The sequence below is a fragment of the Nymphalis io genome, chromosome 6 (assembly GCF_905147045.1).
Source record: "Nymphalis io chromosome 6, ilAglIoxx1.1, whole genome shotgun sequence".
Lineage (NCBI taxonomy): Eukaryota > Metazoa > Arthropoda > Insecta > Lepidoptera > Nymphalidae > Nymphalis > Nymphalis io.
In genome coordinates this window covers 4,377,201-4,396,268 of record NC_065893.1, presented here as the reverse complement: position 1 = coordinate 4,396,268, position 19,068 = coordinate 4,377,201, and the positions used below count along the sequence as shown (strand labels likewise).

General features: G+C 30.2%; 3 protein-coding genes across 7 annotated transcripts in view; 1 reads left to right on the top strand and 2 right to left on the bottom strand.

The window, feature by feature from the left end:
- LOC126769262 (disintegrin and metalloproteinase domain-containing protein 10) overlaps nt 1-6,695 on the bottom strand; it is a 59,675-nt gene extending 52,980 nt beyond the window's left edge. For all 3 annotated transcript variants that reach the window (XM_050487929.1, XM_050487930.1, XM_050487931.1), the window contains exon 1: nt 6,209-6,695. In XM_050487929.1, coding sequence (XP_050343886.1) covers nt 6,209-6,269 — 61 coding nt within the window. In that variant the 5' untranslated portion in view covers nt 6,270-6,695. The remainder of the gene's footprint in view (nt 1-6,208) is intronic.
- A 3,625-nt stretch (nt 6,696-10,320) lies between these two features.
- Nucleotides 10,321-17,047, bottom strand: LOC126769287 (methylthioribose-1-phosphate isomerase). 3 transcript variants are annotated; one of them, XM_050487972.1, is made up of 8 exons: nt 16,852-17,047; nt 16,558-16,693; nt 16,258-16,356; nt 14,388-14,524; nt 13,147-13,355; nt 12,418-12,581; nt 11,450-11,651; nt 10,321-10,678 (listed from the first exon to the last, which is right to left on the bottom strand). In XM_050487972.1, the coding sequence occupies exons 2-8, from the start codon at nt 16,687-16,689 to the stop codon at nt 10,566-10,568; spliced, it is 1,056 nt and encodes a 351-aa protein (XP_050343929.1). In that variant the 5' UTR covers nt 16,690-16,693; nt 16,852-17,047; the 3' UTR covers nt 10,321-10,565. The 3 variants fall into 3 exon arrangements, with proteins under 3 accessions (XP_050343929.1, XP_050343931.1, XP_050343930.1); XM_050487974.1 differs by having other exon boundaries at nt 16,659-16,693; XM_050487973.1 differs by lacking the exon at nt 16,852-17,047 and having other exon boundaries at nt 16,558-16,752.
- A 576-nt stretch (nt 17,048-17,623) lies between these two features.
- On the top strand, nt 17,624-19,068 carry LOC126769298 (peptidyl-prolyl cis-trans isomerase-like). Its single transcript, XM_050487991.1, has 2 exons — nt 17,624-17,769; nt 18,425-19,068. Exons 1-2 carry the CDS (start codon nt 17,701-17,703, stop codon nt 18,851-18,853), a joined length of 498 nt encoding a protein of 165 aa, XP_050343948.1. The 5' UTR covers nt 17,624-17,700; the 3' UTR covers nt 18,854-19,068.

The following is a 19,068-nucleotide window of genomic DNA, read 5'->3' as shown; positions in this document are numbered from 1 at the left end:
GAATAATGTTACAATTTCATGGTAAATTTCTCGGCAATACCAATAAGATAGTGGCTGAATTGATAATATGAGATGAGAGAATTAGAAAATTTTTGATACTGCTAGTAGCAAGTGAATCAATTTATTGCAGAATAAACAAGGCATACTAAAACATATTAGGTATTATTGTCGTTATCGTTGAACAGTCCCTGTTAGTTAGTGTGTGGTTAGTTAATTTTATAATATATTTTTTGTTTTCATGAATATAGAACCGTTAAAAAGTTCAAAACAGGCTAGAGGTCACGTTCAGGGAAAACCTAATATAAATATATATATAAATATTTTGGTCATAAAAAATAAAAAACAAGTTGCAATCTATACATAATGGGCGTCGTAAAAAGTTTATGGCACTACCAACCTAAATGTATGTTATAAAATGAACATTACTAGCAACGGGGAAACTTACAGGATAGACGAAAAACATCTTTCTAATGTGATAAACGTGTGTTGTGTGTGTGTTTAAGTATATTAGTTTGTTTGTCCATCGACCTCTGGACGAATACCAATGAAATTCGCCTTATTATGATGATTCGATTATATCATAGAATAATAGATAACAAATATCATATATGTACGTAATGACTTCGTTTTAATTTACACCAGTAAACTAATCCAACCACAAGAATAGTAAAAAAAAACAACTTTAACATTGAATTGACGCGATATGAATTGGGCGAAAACTTGAATAATCTATGGTTTAAATTATGGACTGCCGTTTTAAATATCGGCGAAGTTGTTATTGGGAATTTGTAAGTAAAATTAGATTAAAGTTGACATAAGCAGTGATAAATTGGAATAGTGTAATATTATAAATAATACTTATATAACTCTTTATTCAATTATGATAGACTATAAGAAAGATGGAGCACACCTAGGTAACGAAATGTAGGATCTAAAATATTTGTTTTTCAAAATGTACTTGAGACAATGAGTTTAATGCTTCAATAAAGATTTTAATCGACTCATTGGTTAAGTTCTTTGTTAAAGTAGGCCAGGCTAATAGACTTAATTCACTAAGGTGCTTCATTGGTAATTGTTTTTATTTTATAATTTCCCTCTAAGCATACAGGAAACCTGTTCACGACGTTTTCCTATATCACTGAGAACATGACTTGTAGGTAAATAAATTCGATTATTGTGTAGGAGTCGTAATATTAATTTTCTGTTTATAAATTGAGACTATTGACAAAATTCCGTGCAATTACACTTAGGTTTAGTCTTAATGTATACATTTGACCAGGAAACATTTTTCCTCTTAATTTTTTTTATAAATATGAACACTAAGAATATAACTGAGACGTTCCTTATTTCTTCGCAACGAAATATTAACTTTCAACTAATTTACTTGTGCTAAGGGTGTCTACAATAAAATTGATTTACCAAGCTTTGTGGCCCAAAAGACCAGAATTGATTGAGCTATTAAGGTATATCGGCCGCAGACGATTTTCTATAGATATATTCAGAATTACAAATTAGCATATCAATATACTGTTACTCGGTCGCAGTCGCAGTTCACAGATATTAAATGATGAATAGTCATCAAATATTTTTTAAATTGTAGGGTCATGGTGAATTGAGATAACAATCATAAACTTTGATTGATAAATTAACTCAATAAATTATAAAAATACCGATACGATTTTGAATTAGAGAATATATTTCATTAAGCCACACACAAGGAGCGACAAGGGGCGTGGTAGAATAAGAAGGTTTGATCATCTCTTTAAAAATAAAATTCTTTACTCAGGACTCCCACTGTTGTTTCAGCTTTTTCAAGATTTAGAACAGATTCTGGTTTCAGCTGTATGTATTGGTAAGCTTTTATATACAGATTTGCAGTTTCATTCTCTCGAATATTTAATTTTAGTAAGTAACAGAACAGTTTAAATATTAGAATTGTACAATTACAAGCGACAAAGCATTACCTTGTCGCGAAATTAGTCATAGACGAACGACTTTCAAGAAATCCATCGAGTGAGTTTACGACCAGTTTCCAACGCTTTGTGACTAAGCATACGACGAAACGACCTCCAGCTTTAACCAATACCTGCTAATTAAACAATACCGACGTGCCCATTGTCAGAATCTTTTCTTAAGTTTAATTTATCATCTTTTGAAGTCCGACTTCAATATAAAAATGAATAGTTGCTATACTTCATTTTACAATTAAGCTGACGTAAATCATACGGATATTTTTATGTTTTCGCGACACCATTATATATTTTTCATATTAATTTAATATGAAATTAAAGTATAGAACAATGTTTTCATATTTTTTGACAAAGACATATACATATACATCCTGTTATTTATCTTAGCCTTCTGCTTATCTATGTAAGTTGAAATACTAATAATTATTAGAAAATTTCACTGTAAAATTTTTTATTAAAAAAAATAAACTTTTTATTATTATTATTACTATCCAAAAACTTAAAACAAAATTTCATTACAAATAATTTCAATTAACTAACTACTGTGTAAAGCTAATTATATTTTTAACTACAAAAGAACGTGGGCTGAAAACAAACAAAGTTTTATACTGTTTTGTTTCAAATTATAACATAAGGAATTCTAAAAGAACAAAGAAGTAAACTCATACCAATTATGTATTATTATAGTAATGGAAGTAAAGACAAATACGATTTTTTTTATGTCAAGCATCTTGGCGTACGCCGTGATGGCAAACGGCATGACGATCTCATATGCGGCCATGCCCTATCTTCTCTCCACTCTTTACTCCCTTGTGTGCGTGGCGCTAATAATAATATAGTAACCTTAAGCTTTGCTCGCGTTTTTTTGTAATTCTAGTGAAAGTTTAGCGTTTTTTCAGGAAAGACCCCTGTATAATATACAAAATTTAAGCGAAATCATCAAAGCCGTTTCATTTAATATTATAAGATATATATAATTATAATAATAACAAATGCATATTTATTTTATAATCTCAACTATATTTTTATTAATTTTACTAATTTAATTAATTTATGCATATCTGTTTATTTCTATAATGCTTCGCGCGTCCCGTAACGGCTACTTTATTTTCGAACACGACCATATACTTATTTTTACAATGTTTGTAAACATTATTTACTACGTTGATATGTATTTTTTCAATACACTCAACCGATGTTACCGTGCAGGACAAATGATAAGCCCCTCGCAATCTGAAGGATGCAAATAGATGTACCAAGTGGATATTTCCTTTGTTTATTTTATGTATTTATAGCTTTTTTATTTCTATCTCAGGTAGTTACTACATTAATGTAATATTATTCATATTTCCGTACTAAATATTACATAAAATATAACATATAAATGTTAATGTCGAAATTGATATTTAAATAACAATTAGGTATATTATGTGATCAAAAACGTTTAGGTAAATGCAAGTTTTAAAGTTCCGTTTAAAAAAAATATCACTTGTATACATTTTTAAATGTTGTATAGTTTTTTATTCGGTTATGTACAACACATCGGAGCTCTTTGTTTTATTTTCCTTATTTAAATTATCCTATATTTGCACGTCGGAAATAATTTGTTACATTAATTATATTATTATTATTATTTAGTATTTCGAATGGTGGTTTTGAGCAAGATGATCTCATGTTACGTCCAAAAACAACACATTACATATTATTTTATATTAAAATACTTTAGTCACAAATGAATCAAACATTTGGCTATTCGAATCGACAGTAATTATTTTATTTTATATCTACGTGCAAAAAGTTCAAAACTACGCACAAATAGATGGCTATGTGTTCCGTTAAGCTATAAATCAGAATATATGAAACTGGTTTCGCGCGACTCCAGCTTGTACATATCATTGACCATTGACAGAATTGTGGTATGGTGGGTGAAAGTAGCACAAAGTGAATTATAATGGGTGTGTACTTAGACATCATTGTACATATATATTTCGAAACAATAAAAACTATTTTAATCTTACGGCCTTTTAAAAGATAAAGTGCTAAAAAAAGTATACATACTAGATGAAACTCATTAAAAAAATTATATTCATCAAATTTAAATGTCTAAGAAAACCTTTGAAATAAATAAAAAACAAACTATCATTATGTTAGTAAGTATATAAAATCGATTATATTGTTTATTTATCTGTTTTCTCTGTGTTAGACATAGATTAATAAAAACTTGTAAGACTTTAAATCTTATTTTCAATAAAGAAAAAAACGTTATATAGAAAGAAAGTATCATAAACATAGAATTGAACTTTATAGTCAAAAGAATTAATCTACATTTGCTTAGTAAAGTTAAGGGCATTAAAACGAAAGCCTGATTTTTATATTAATATTGGTTTTACTTCATGTATCAAATTTCATAATTCAAATTCGAAATAAATATACTTTTATGTTGGAATCATTATTTAAAATATTTAATGGAAACAGAATAATGACCATCTCAAAAATAAAATTATTAAACTAGGATCCTTTGAAGTAAGGTCTTAATATGACTCCTTTATTTTTTTTAATAAAGGTAATCGAACAGGTAAATGAGCCATCATGTCACCACTGCCCATAGACATTAGTGATGTAAGAAATAGAAACCGTTCCTTACATTGCCAATGCGCCACCAACCTTAGGAACTAAGATGTCCCTTGTGTCTGTTATACTGCCTCACTCACCCTTCTAACCAGAATGCACCAGTACTTAGTTTTGCTGTTTAGCAGTAGAATATCTTATATTTAAATTTGTAAATTGTAAATGAAATGTTTTAATTTTATTTATTAAATTTCTTTGTTTTATTTAATATAAAAAAATGACATTTTAACATTTAAAATATATTATTAAACCCACAAATATTTAACTTATTATGTTTTGAATTTTTTTTTTAAATAGGTATTAACATGCAAAAAGCAAATTATTGTTCAATATTTATCTAATATGGAGTAAATTTTAAATTTAAATGAAACAAAATGTTATGTTGTAAAAAACAGAGATAATCATTCTATAATATAATACTATATTATTTTGAATAAAAAAATACAATTTATGATATCTAGACCTCTATCAACATAATAAGTTGTATTGCATTACTTTGAATATATTAGTTATTGGCAGAAATAAATTAAAAATAATACCTACTTTTTTCTTGATTCTATTGTCCTGAGTTGCAAAGGCATTTCCTATGAATAAATATATTTTAATATGAGGAAGGATAAGGGGAGAAGGGCATTACAGTATGTCATATCATACATACATATCCATTTATAATGTATTAAATTATTGAACAAATCAAAACATTTAAATTATACTCGTTTTCAATGAATGAATGAATAAAAAAAAATATTTTGTTTTTTCATAGATGTCTAGAATAATGTGAATAATGGGACTATGACGTTGATTTAAACAAAATATTAACCTTTGGTTCCTTATCATGATATTGATCATTTCATTATATATATCACTTTATTATATATTTTGTCTATATATTTGTTTTAAATAAATTCTAATATAAAGTTATTATTCAAAATGAATGCAGAATAAATGTGATAGCTTTTCAACTTAAAGGTATAATATCATTAAATGGTTGTTTCATACTATTTAAAAGTTCTTTTAAGAATATTTTAAGAAAGGGATATCATGGAGTAGATACTGTATTTTTGATACTTTCATATAGTTGCTGTGGGTAAAACTTAAAGAATACCAATTAGATAATATTTAAGAATAACATTTTACTTTTCAATTTCACTGATAAACAAAGTTACAAAGCTTAGTTTCAATAATGGCTTAAGTAAAAGAGACCATATATTACAATATTTTAGGTTCCTTAATATGATAGGTATGCCAACCCCATAAATATTATTTCTTATCTTTTAATTTATAAACATGTTTATAAATCTAGCTATCTAGAAAATGCTCTGATTATTTCTTTTTTATTAAGTTACACAACAATTTTTAGCAATTTGTATTTCTGTTTGTAAGTGCATAACCAGTTTGCAATTGAATTGTTTTAATGTAACTTCACCTAAGTTACATTTAGGGGAATTTTTTTTTGACTGAGATATGACTTTGATATGACTAATGCGATTTCCGAATATGTGACTAATGCATGAACGTTATTGAGAATTCGAAATGTAGTTTATACTAAATAACTTTAAACGAATCTAAGACTAATTAATATACAGATCAATATGTATCAAAACACTTACCACTTTCTATATATGGAAAGGCGAGCAGTAGGAAAATTATGTATCCAATTTCACTAAACATTGTCGCTTAATAACACACACTTTTGGTATCACTAAGTCATCGCACACACAGCTGATTTTCAAACCACACAAAACCTTTGTCTGTTTTCGATAAAAACGCATGCGCGTGCAAACAATATTTTTTATTTACATTACAACAAATCTTATTCTCAAAAGATGATAAACTAAATAAACATGCCTAACAACGCGACCGTTTTGATTACCGTCGGAGTCTCGGTATGGCTCAGTTGAAACAATAAATAACAACAAATTATATTTTGCCTAAATTAAATTAACTAAGAGAACGAAACTTATTGTGTCTTATTAAATAATACAAATCAAAACAATTCGACTTATACATTATTGTTTCATGTTTATTTTATATTCCATAACTTCACTAATTTTATCTATAAATTGCTGTGGAAGCAATTTCTGTACTTATACTTGACTGACATATTGGAATTCTACTGAATGTTGCCATGTTACTAATGTTACTTATTTCTGCGTCTGTATTCTTTGTTTATTCTGTTGGTATTATTATGTTAGTAGGTAACAGCTTTTATTTTATTTTTAACTATTGTGGACCTCGAAGCACAAGTGTCAGAATATTATGTTTATAAAATATGAATATCATTGTAATACAATAACATTCAACAACAAATATCATATGTTTAATATGTATTTGTAAAAAAAAGAACTAATTAGCGTGGCAATAACTTTTTTTAGCATTGCGTTGACACTCGACACATCGGCGATCGGGATTTGGAAAAAAAAAACGAAAAATATAATATTTTATATAAATATTTCGTAATATTTCTACGAGTTCGATATTTTAACTGTAAAAGGCAATAAAAAGACCGTCATAACGCGTTTGAAATTAATATATTTTTTATTTTTTTAAGGATTAATAAGTAATTTTAATATTAAGTGACAATTCCACTAAGCTACTACGAAAAAAATAACGATAACTTCGTTATTTCTTTCCATATTTTTTTGATTTAAAAATATTTTCTGCAAAGTTATTTTTACAAGAAAAATATGCTGTTGCTATCTTTTATGTAGGCATTTTGGAGACCTCTAAAATCGAAATATCTTATATCAATAAAATTATTTTAACTTTACCTAAAGTTGTTGCATTGCATTGCTTTCTTATTCCGATCCTAAAGCGCTAATACTAATAATTTTCTTCTTTCTTTCTCGACTACGAACTATGTCAGCATATTAAGCTTTAGTTATCTATATACAAAATATATGCAACATATAAACTCATTATATATCTAAACTTAATTTTAGAATATTTTGATGAAACTGCCCTAACCTCTGAAACTTAATATTAGAATATTTTGATCAGATGACTTTTAATGGTTCTAAAGAGGTCACACGGGGATACTCTGGCGGACTTGGCTCACTTACCTCTTTTATTACTTTTGTTATACTGTAATCATGATTGATGATTACATATTGTAATCGTAATCATTAAGTTGATTACAATATTTAAAAGTCTGATTATGATAGCTCAATTATCCGATTTACTAAATCGGATTAGAAGTTTTTGCATGAAATCGGAAAAAGATATAAAAATACTTACCTCTTTACAATATTAGTATGACATTGTTTTACTATGTATAGTCACTCTTTAATTTAAAATAATATTTGGCATCCACTAATGTTTATATCTAATAAAGCCACTAAGCTAGCACCAAGAAGTTAATTGATGTATTATATTATGTATAATTAAAAGGAACGGTTTAAAAAAAAAAAGGAATGGTTTCTATTATTTGTTTTGTTGAAAATAACTTCTACTTCAAATCCCAACATGAAAAAATGTTTGGACTAATGAGTCGCATATGTCATGAACTTAAAAGTGAGTAATAAATTATAATAATGACTTATTGGATAGCGATGTTAAAGTATGTACGAATATATTTGTTTTATATTACAATTTACAAGTATATTTTTTATACCTCAACTCTACGTCATGGGTTCACTTTATAATACCGGTTATACTGCTAACGGTTTTACTAGTAAAATGTTAAGGAGTTAGAACATACTCAATGTTACACCTTTAAAGACGTATGGCGTCATATGATTGCCTATTTTAAATGTTAATTTTAAGTGTTTAGTGATAAGTTCATGGTGTAACTATTTCAACAAATAAATAAATATTCCGAGCTATGTATGAACGTATGAATGTGGTATGGATGATAAATATCGTTAACTCTAAAACGATGTACTATTTTGCAGCGACCATTGTTCAATTTGTTATAGTATATTGATCTTTTTTTTTAATGTATAGGCTAGCGCTTGACTGTTATCACAACTGATGGAAAGTAAGATACAATCTAAGATGAAGTGCACTTGCCTAGAAGATGCCTATTCACTCTAGACTTGAAGGTACCCACATTGTAGGTGGTGGGGAAAACGGAGATCGGGAGGGAATTCTAGACCTTGGCGGTGCGTATCAGAAACGAGGAAGCAAAACATTTCGTACGTGTCTTAAATACGTCAACTACGTACGGGTGCAGATCTTTTCGATGCCTCGCAGTTCTATGGTAAAAAGGTGACGGGGGAACCAAATTAAATAGTTCCTGAGCACAATCTCCGAAATATATCTTGTAGAATACCGACAGACAACCTTACGACGATGTTCTAAGGTCTGGAGTTTTGTAACCAGTGTCTGATCGCCAATGAGCCTTCTAGCACGACGATCCACTGAATCTAAAGCTTCAAGCTGGTACTTAGCAGAGCCGTCCCATAAATGGCTGCAGTACTCCATGCACGATCTGGCTTGGGCTTGATATAGTCAGAAGCTGTTCCGGTGTGAATTATTGCTTGACCTTATTGTGGATGCCAAGTTTTTTGCCAGCAGTTTTAGCTTTGGATTCAATGTATTGTCCAAAGTTGAGTTTGGATGTTAATGTAACTCCTAGAAGCTCTATACGTGTATATGTCGGTGATGGGTACAGATACATTTCGGAAAGTCGGAGTCAGGTGGAATGGACTCCTCTTGGCGGTGAACAAACACGCTTGAGTCATGGTAGGATTAAATTTAACTTGGTTATCATCGCCCCAATTTGATACCTCTTCCAATGTCAAATTGATGTGTTCTATCAAGGCCTGCCTGTGCGCACGAGTTTCTGCTGCTTTAGCTCGGGGACCGGATATGTATCTCTTTGTTACAGTGCTGTCGTCTGCGTACCTAAAGATACCGGGTTTCAGCAGATCGTTTATATGAAGCAGGAAGAGTGTAGCGGAGAGAATGGATCCCTGAGAAACACCGGTATTAATCGCCATTAGATCAGACGAGAAGCCATCTAGGACAACTCGAAATGATCGTCCACTCAGGAAATCTGATATCCAGTTGCAAAGGCAAACAAGTATCCCGTAGCTAGGAAGCTTGCTCAGAAGCCCCTTATGCCAGACCCGGTCGAAAGCCTTGGACACGTCAAGTGAAACGGCTAACGCTTCACCGTACTTGTCCATGGCCTCGCCCCAGATGTGAGAAGCGTACACTAAGAGATCTCCTGTTGATCGATTCCGACGAAAGCCGTATTGCTGGTCCGATAGGAGATCGTTTTCTTCGAGGTACGCCTGAAGTTTGTTATTCAATACACGCTCCAAACCTTTGCAAAGTATGGAGGTGATTGCTATGGGTCTGTAATTGGCCGGTTCGGCACGGCTTTTCTTTTTAGGTACTGGTTGTACGTTTGCAATCTTCCAAGCCTTAGGGACTTGAGCGGATTTAAGAGAGAGGCGGTACAAGCGTGTTAGAATAGGGGACAACTCAGGTGCACAATTCCTCAAGACTATTGCTATTGAATCCCATCAGGGCCACTGGCTTTATTCACATTCAACGTGCGCAGAATTGGTGGTGATCGACGTGTTATAAAAGATAAATAGAGATTGTCATCATGAAGTGATACCAATATAGTTGAATTATATACAAATATAACGTTTACAAATAATCACACGAGTTCATATAAAAAATAAAATTTATTAAAATAATTTGTAACATTTTCTGATATAAAAGCGATAGGTATGTTAATACCTAATTTAACAATTAACATTAATTATCATGAAAAGTTGTTTACAATAATACCTTCTCATCGTTTATTAAAACTATTAATTTTAAAGCATTGTGGAAACTGATTGATTATATATAAAACAATTAAAATAATAACTTATTTCTTTGCTAAGCATCTGAGTAAATGTTTAAAAAATGTATACAGTCATATTGTAACAATTACTATAGCATAATAATATAAGTGTTTTATATTATATTTTAGGAACTATAAAAACATTATATGCAAGTTAGTTATTAAGGTACAGCTTCGTGCAATTTGCCTGGAGCAAAAACTCCTTTTTCAGTTATTATACCTGTAATTAACGAAGCTGGTGTTACGTCAAACGATGGATTCCAACAACTTATACCTGTAAATAATATAATAATTCAAATAAGATATTTTTACTTATTGTACACACTTTTAATAATCAATGTCGAATATAGTTTACATTATTTGAACAGTAAATTTCAAGAAATAATTAAGTTGCTACATGTTTATATATATATTGCAATTTATGTAAGTAGTTATACCAATTTAATCTTAAATAACACCAATTTAAAAGTGTTTGTGCAAGCCACTATGACTTTATTAATGATGTTTTTAAAAGTTTCACTACAAATAAATCAACTGATTAACAATATTAGTAGTAGCAATAATTTCAAAATATTTTTTTTTTAAATTTTTTTTTTTTACAATTAATAGGCCAGCGTTTGACCGTTGACTTGCCTGATGTTAGGCATCGACACGGTCTAAGATGTAGCACGCTTGCCTATAAGAAACCTGTTTACTCTGGATTTGAAGACACCAACATTGTACCTATCAGGAAATACGTTTAAACACTGTATCATATTTCTTACTCTAATGTGCAACATAAAGTTTTTATGGTACAAAATATGATTTTCATATGAAAAATACTGATTGCATATCAAAATAACCAACTCATACATAATACTTAAACCTATAACACAGTAACTATGTCTGCAACATATTATTTCCAATCAAGCGTCTCAAAACTTGCTCTACTGCTTGCACTCTTCGATTAAAAATTTTCATTATATAAAAACAATAAATAAAAAGTATAGTTAAATCAACAGCGAGTTCTAGATTTACTAATTTTGTGGTGTATCTTCATACTAACCAGGTGCAGCTATCCTATGTTCTCCAATATGTGTCATTTCCCTGTCAGGTCGTTCCTCAATTTTGATCCTATCTCCAGATTTGAGGGACATATCTATAGAAGTTAGAGGCGCGGCGACATAAAAAGGCACATTGTGGTATTTCGCTACGATCGCTATTTGATATGTTCCTATTTTATTAGCTGTGTCACCATTCGCGGCAACCTAAAAATACATAAATACTCACAATATAGAAAATGTTTTTTTTTTTTTTTTATATGTCCGGGATGGCAAATGACTCTACTCCACCTGATGGTAAGTGGTAGTAGAGTCCAAACGCGACGACGGCCAGTATAGTCGGGAAGAATGTTCTGTACTAGCCGTCACCGCCTTGCCAGCCCGCAAGATGCCTCTTCACGCCTGTCCTTGTCTCTTCATGTCCTCAATAATATACTTTATAGCAGTTTAATATTAAGCTATAATATCATAAAATGTTAACAGCGCTTTAATACTGTGTATCGCATCAGTGATTTTATGTTTATGAGTTCAAAATCAAAAGCGGTGATTCAATTTCAAATTGGAGGATGAAGTTACTCGCGTCAGCGGGACCACCTTGTTCAAGGCCCACTATAAGTGCCTATTAACTAACCCACTAAGTCAATAGCCTGAAGTTTGTTGATATGAAGGTAGAAATTATCTTTACAGCCCGTAACCTCGCGGTCATGTCTCCTAAGAAAAGGGCCGAGAAGACGATCATCTCTTTAAGAAATTACCCCAAACGTGTGGAAAGTATGTATGATGGAGCTTTAGCTCTTAGTGCTGGACCTTTGATGGACCAGGCTAACATCATACATATTGTACCATTTAATTTGAAACTACTTGTGGAAAGTAATATGAGTCTCAATAATAATAAAAATTATAATTCTACAAAAATAACCCAACCAACGTTCACTCGATAATTACTCCATGAGTTTAATTATCAATTGCTTACCCTATCAGCACCGACAATTACAGCGGTAATGTTACGGGCGTGCATCAGGGCAGACACCATGCTGTCAACAATCAGAGTAGAGGGTATCTTTTCATGGACAAGTTCGTATGCCGTAAGCCTCGCTCCCTGATTGTATGGACGGGTTTCAGTACAGTATACATGTTCTGTAAAAAAATATAAATGAAAAACACATAATTTAAAATAAAATATACATTTTTATTTAAAAAAATACAATATTGAAATATTATATATTATGGACTTAGTACCACACCTAGTTTTAACTCAATAATCTATGCGCAAATACATCTATTCATATTCTATATGGTCGCATATCTTTTTTGAATTAGGAGACAGTCTGTCTGTCAGTCAGACATGGCAAAATAACTTACCCACTCATATCGTATATGAACTCTAAAACTTAAGCGAATTTCATTTTTTATTCTAATAGATATTTGGATAATACCTTAACTCAAATTACAAGGCTTTAATTGGAGAATTAATAAAGTGGATCATTGAATGCGTATCCCCTTCTGCAGACGGATTCTGAAGAGTACCCTAGGTTTAGTTAAGTATGATTTTTTTTCCCTTCGAACCGCTGTTACTCCTAAACTAAGGTTCAAAACGAAGAAAAATATACTTGTTTTTCGTATTTTTTCCGTTATATTTCATAACACAACGATCAAATTGAGGTGCCAGAGATATTCTAATTGTGCAAAAAACATTACTAACCTAACCGTTTTGCTGCATGTAAGGACCTTATAACTCCCAATGCTGTGCCATATCCAGCTGTAGCCAACGATCCCGTGTTACAGTGAGTCAGGACCCGTACATGGCTGTCACCTTCTAATCTCTTTAATATAGCTTCACATCCAAATTTTCCTATTGCTTTGTTATCTTCTATATCTTTTATCAACATGCTTTCTATGTTTCGAATGAATCTGGAAAAAAAATTCAAAACAATTATGTAGACAATTGAAAATAAAGAAATTCAATTATCTATTAAAAAAAAAGATTTTTAAAATAAGTTCTTATTTAATTCGTGTACTAAAATGAAATAAATTTACTATTATTTATTAATTATATTGTATTGCGACCAACAGCTGGCTGGTTAGAACTGATTTAAAAATAATTGCAGAACTTGAGAGAAAAAGTAACTAAATTTAAATATATCCTTTATTAACTTGACTAGTTGCCCGTCCCGACTTCATATGAGTAAAATAAGATTTTATCCCTTGCTATTGTTTAATCAATGAGATATAAACAATCGCCAATACAGTGCTAAGGGCTAAGGCATCATACATCACGCCTTGCGTATTTTTTCATTTGTTTATTCGTAATATTTTTTTAAATTACTTGTTCAAATTTCAAAGTAGGTACATTGAAGCATTTAAAATTAATATGTTTTTACTTTTGTAATGATTTAAGTTAATGGCAATTAAACTAAACTACAGTTGTTATTTTTTTCCTTATTATTAACAATAAAAATGGTTAAATAAATGTATAAAATATATCTATGCTATCGCAGACTTTTTTTAGAAACTTTTCTGAGGAATAAATCAACCAAACATTATATCCATGCAAGTTTAATAAAGTTATTCACGTAGCGCACGCCGTGGAAATTTTCAAGATGCAGGATATTTTCAGATTTAATGAACGTAATGAATAAAATGAAATGTATTGAATCATTTTATTATCATCAAACACAATAAAGTGAACTAAAAGTAGCTTTACCAAGATAACAATGATAACAAACATGCAATTAGGAACATACAAATAATCCATATACTATGACTTTATAATTACATAATTTTTCAGATGTTTTATTTTATATAAGTATTGTGTGTAGTGTGTGTGATTTCGACATTTTTGGGACATAATAAGATATGTTTAATAAAAAAAAAAAATTAGATAACAAAAAAAAAATACATTCAAAATTTTTCAATATACAGATAATGTTATATCATACATACCTCTCTCTGAAGTCATCAGCTGTAACATTTTCGTCTGCGCTTAAAGTATTTGCCAAATTAATAAGCTCATCTGCTGCTAATTTTATGTTCACAGCTGTCGGCCGTGCAGACACGAGATAGTTTAATTTGCCTTCAATCTAAGATTAATAGAAATATCTATTTTGGTTACATTGCATCATCATCTTAGATGAATAATGTGTTAGCATATAATATTTTATCAATAGAATATATGTATATTCTGGTGGTAGAATATATACTGGTGGTAGAGCTTTGTGCAAGCTCGTCTGGGTAGGTACCACCCACTCATCAGATATTCTACCGCAAAACAGCAATACTTGATATTGTTGTGTTCCGGTTTGAAGGGTGAGTGAGCCAGTGTAATTACAGGCACAAGGGACATAAAATCTTAGTTCCCAAGGTTGGTGGCGCATTGGATATGTAAGCGATGGTTGACATTTCTTACAATGCCAATGTCTAAGAGCGTTGGTGACCACTTACCATCAGGTGGCCCATATGCTCGTCTGCCTTCCTATTCTATAAAAAAAAAAAAATATTGATAATGTTTAATTAATTATATAGTTTAGCATATAAAGCACAAGGAAATTATGTAGTATACAATATTATTTATAATACAATAATATTTTTATAAAATTTTGCTAAAATAAAATATGCAATTGAGAAAGGAGCAGTAAATTATTATAACATCAGATTTGTATTATATTATTATTAGGATATTTCATGTCTGACCAAACACTGAGTATTCGGCAAACTATTTAAACTGCATTAATGCACAAATTGCCTCATACACCACAATAATGCTAAATATGTTGATTTTTCTGTGCCATTATCTACAACTCATTAACTTTTTTTATTGTTAATAATAAAACAAAAATAGTAATACAATTTTCAAGTTATTATAAGTTATATTTTACAATTTAAATTTATCATAATTTTGATAACTTGATTTTTTTTTGTAAATAATATAAATATTGAGTTTATTTTGTTAGTGTTTATTTAAATTTTATATAAAAAGTGCCTAGTTTACTTAATTTTTTTTAGTAATCTGTTTTATATTTATATCTCTTAGAAAAAATATTTACATATGTCACTACATTAATCTTTCAGATAGATAATGAGACAAATTATGCTTTCTAAAACTAGCAACGTATGTTCAGAATTAATAAAAGTTACATGACTATTCAAACCCGGGCAAGCACCACTGAATTTTCATGTGCTTAATTTGAGTTTATAATTCATCTCGTGCTTGACGGTGAAGGAAAACATCGTAAGGAAACCTGCATGTGTCTAATTTCATCGAAATTCTGCCACATGTGTATTCTACCAACCCGCATTGGAGCAGCGTGGTGGAATAAGCTCCAAGCCTTCTCCTCAAAAGGGAGAGAGGAGGCCTTGGCCCAGCAGTGGGATATTAACAGGCTGTTACTACTTACTACTACATGACTATTTTTTTCTGTTTTTGCTATTTTTTACTTTCGTTCTAGGTATTTGGTATTTGACTAAATATACAGTTTCACCCAAATATATAAAAATTGGTCCAAAGCTTTGAATAAAGAGTGGCCGCATAATAGTTGCAACTCTTTTGAATTTTAACTTCATAGTACTTATTCTAAGCATTTAATTATGTTATAGTTTTTATAATACATATGGTTTGTAGTATGATTTATAGATAGTCAAAAAAAATTATACTTAAAATTACATAATATAAATATTTTTCCACTATTATATTATAATATAGAAACACATTTAGTAATATTATAATAAGAAACAGTCTAAGAAAAATGTACTAATAAATTTGTAATAATATGTAGTAATAAATTATTATGATTATAAGGTTATCACTATTACTCACCTCTTGTCTCATAACTTTTTTGTCTAAACAATCATCTTTAAGTATTTCTATGGCCAATGACAAACAACCAACAATTGCTATCGCAGGGGCCCCTCGTACCTAAAATATATATTTTGATTTTTTAAATTTTAGCTTTATTTGAACCTCTATTACATAATAAGCATATTAATGAAAACAAATCAAATAACACAAGCACATACACAACAAAAATATTCAGGAAAATATCATATAATAGGCATTTCATTAATATTAATAGATAGGAAGTGCATGTTGCACTGAAAATAGTTTTAAACAGTTTACCTGCATCTTATTAATAACTTTCCACCCATCTTCAACTCCCTGCACCTTTATATATCGTGTTTGTAATGGTAATAATAATTGATCAAGAATCTCTAACCTACCTCGTTCATATCTGATTGATTCTAAGCTCATTTTGCTGAAATAATATTTATTAAAATTGTTTAAGAAGTAAAATCTGTAACATTTTTCAATGATTATTTCTTGATGGCATGATAATATAGAAATTATTTTTAATTTATTAACACGTATACGTTACTAATGGTGTTTAAGTCTAGAGGATGTGGAACTGTTTACCTGTACTTGACAATTCTTTTAAAGATCTATCCAGTAAAATAATAAGTATTGATGAGTTACTTTATGTAGGTACTTCACTTGAGACAAATTATTTTTTCTACAAAACCATGTTTAAGGTAACTTTTATTACCAAATATCAAAACGGCTAAGCTGGAACACAACTAACCCTGTCGTCTAGTCATTACTTTACTTTAAGATTAAGACTAAGTTGTCATATTTTGTCATTGTCAATCTGAAAATGTAAATTCAAGTGGATGTCATTGCCATTTCTCATTGACATATCAGTTTTAAATGTCAATAATTTTTGTCAACTACAAAAACCTATTTCATAAAAACATAAACACCCTTATAGTATAGCTCCTAACTTGACGTGTAACATGTAATTCAGATACTTGAACATTTTTAAAACGTAAATTATTGTTTGCATTTTTCACAAATAATAATTTATTTGGCGTCTTACTCTTTCTTAACGAGTTATAATGTTTGTTGATTTAGTTGCTTGATTTTTATTTGTTTAGTCAGATTCCACATTTTTTAAATCTACTTATGTCAATCAATAAAATAATTCTAATACCACACTGAGATACCATTGAGTACCAGCTCCAAAAAATAAATAATACAATTATTTATATTAAAATAATTGGTTCAAGGAATAAATATTTTATTTAATAAAAAAATAAGATTTTATAAAACAAAATAAAGTTTTTTGTTTTTGAACGAAAAACGGAAATAGTATTGATAATGTTGTCTATGAATCTTTTAATTTCCGCCCGGCATCGACGAGAGACGCATCGTCATTCTGCCGAGTTTCTTTATACCTAGATTGGTGGATCAAAAGAAGGAACAAATATGGCCCTACCCCGAGTTTTCTTCGATGTCACCGCCGATGGTTTGCCATTGGGGAGAATCGTTGTTGAGGTAAAGTTGGAGTTTTTATCGTTTAATAAATTAATATTATAGTGGGTGGTTGTCACCCCGGCCGGCGTGTTACCTTGTTAGATCGACCACGCTATGATGATAACTTAGTGTAGAATATCTTTATTATATATATATAGATATAGTTTTTTTTCTTAATTAATTTTTGTGTTCTTTTTTGAATTAATGATTTCATTTTCTTTTTAAGTAGATAAATGTGTATAGTTAACGTACTAATAAATACACGACCGAGATTACTTTGTGAAGGTCATTTCCTTCCTTAAGACCTTGTTAATTGTAATAGTTTCATTAGAGAGTGAAGAATATTCCATGATTTAACCATACATATTGAGAAAACTAGACATGTCCAAGTCTGTCGATATATCTATTTCATTCTATAATAGCATGTGGTATCTATCGTTGTTCGCCTTAGTTGGGCGATATATAGCAAGAGTGTAATGGCGGGACTAAGTATAAATCATACTTAATTGACTTTAATCTTAGCCGTCTACATGTTTATAACTTAAAAGCATTTTTATTATTGAATTTTTTTGAGTTTAGATGATTATATTTTCTTATTTTGTTTTATTTACTGTATAAAATTATAAAATAATAATTTTGATTCCAATACATAAAACGCGGACATTATTGTTTACAGTTGAAGGCTGACGTCACGCCTAAGACCTGCGAAAATTTCCGTGCCCTGTGTACTGGTGAAAAAGGCTTCGGTTACAAGGGCTCCACTTTCCACCGTGTCATCCCCAACTTTATGTTGCAAGGAGGTGACTTCACAAACCACAATGGTACTGGAGGAAAGTCCATCTACGGCGAGAAGTTCGCTGATGAGAACTTCGTCCTGAAGCACACTGGCCCTGGAGTTCTCTCTATGGCTAATGCTGGCCCCAATACCAATGGATCCCAATTCTTTATTACTACCGTGAAGACTGCTTGGTTGGATGGAAGACATGTCGTTTTTGGCAATGTTGTTGAAGGAATGGATGTTGTAAAGCAAGTTGAAGCAATGGGCTCCCAATCTGGCAAACCATCAAAAAAGATTATCATTGCTGATTGTGGACAGCTTTCTTAAGATAATATTGTAATATTTATAAAATAAATGCGATATTTTAAGTTAAACATAATGTCCTCCCAAGTAATACCTTCCCAGTCATAAGATTTAACAATATATTTGAAGTTTACTGAGGGTCATTCCAACGTTATATAAATTTATAACTGTTCTAAGTTGCAAATTCATGCATTTATTTCTGTGCATTGTTTATTCATAATAAATTAACTTATATAATA

Bases quoted from the DNA above. Each gene is read 5' to 3' on its own strand.
- LOC126769287 (XM_050487972.1), bottom strand. From the start codon at position 16,689: ATGAGCTTAGAATCAATCAGATATGAACGAGGTAGGTTAGAGATTCTT. The intron at 16,357-16,557 runs GTAAACTGTTTA...TATATATTTTAG, and splicing joins AAGTTATTAATAAGATGCAG to GTACGAGGGGCCCCTGCGAT. The intron at 10,679-11,449 runs GTTAGTATGAAG...TATTATTTACAG, and splicing joins ACATAGGATAGCTGCACCTG to GTATAAGTTGTTGGAATCCA.
- LOC126769298 (XM_050487991.1), top strand. From the start codon at position 17,701: ATGGCCCTACCCCGAGTTTTCTTCGATGTCACCGCCGATGGTTTGCCA. The intron at 17,770-18,424 runs GTAAAGTTGGAG...TATTGTTTACAG, and splicing joins TGGGGAGAATCGTTGTTGAG to TTGAAGGCTGACGTCACGCC.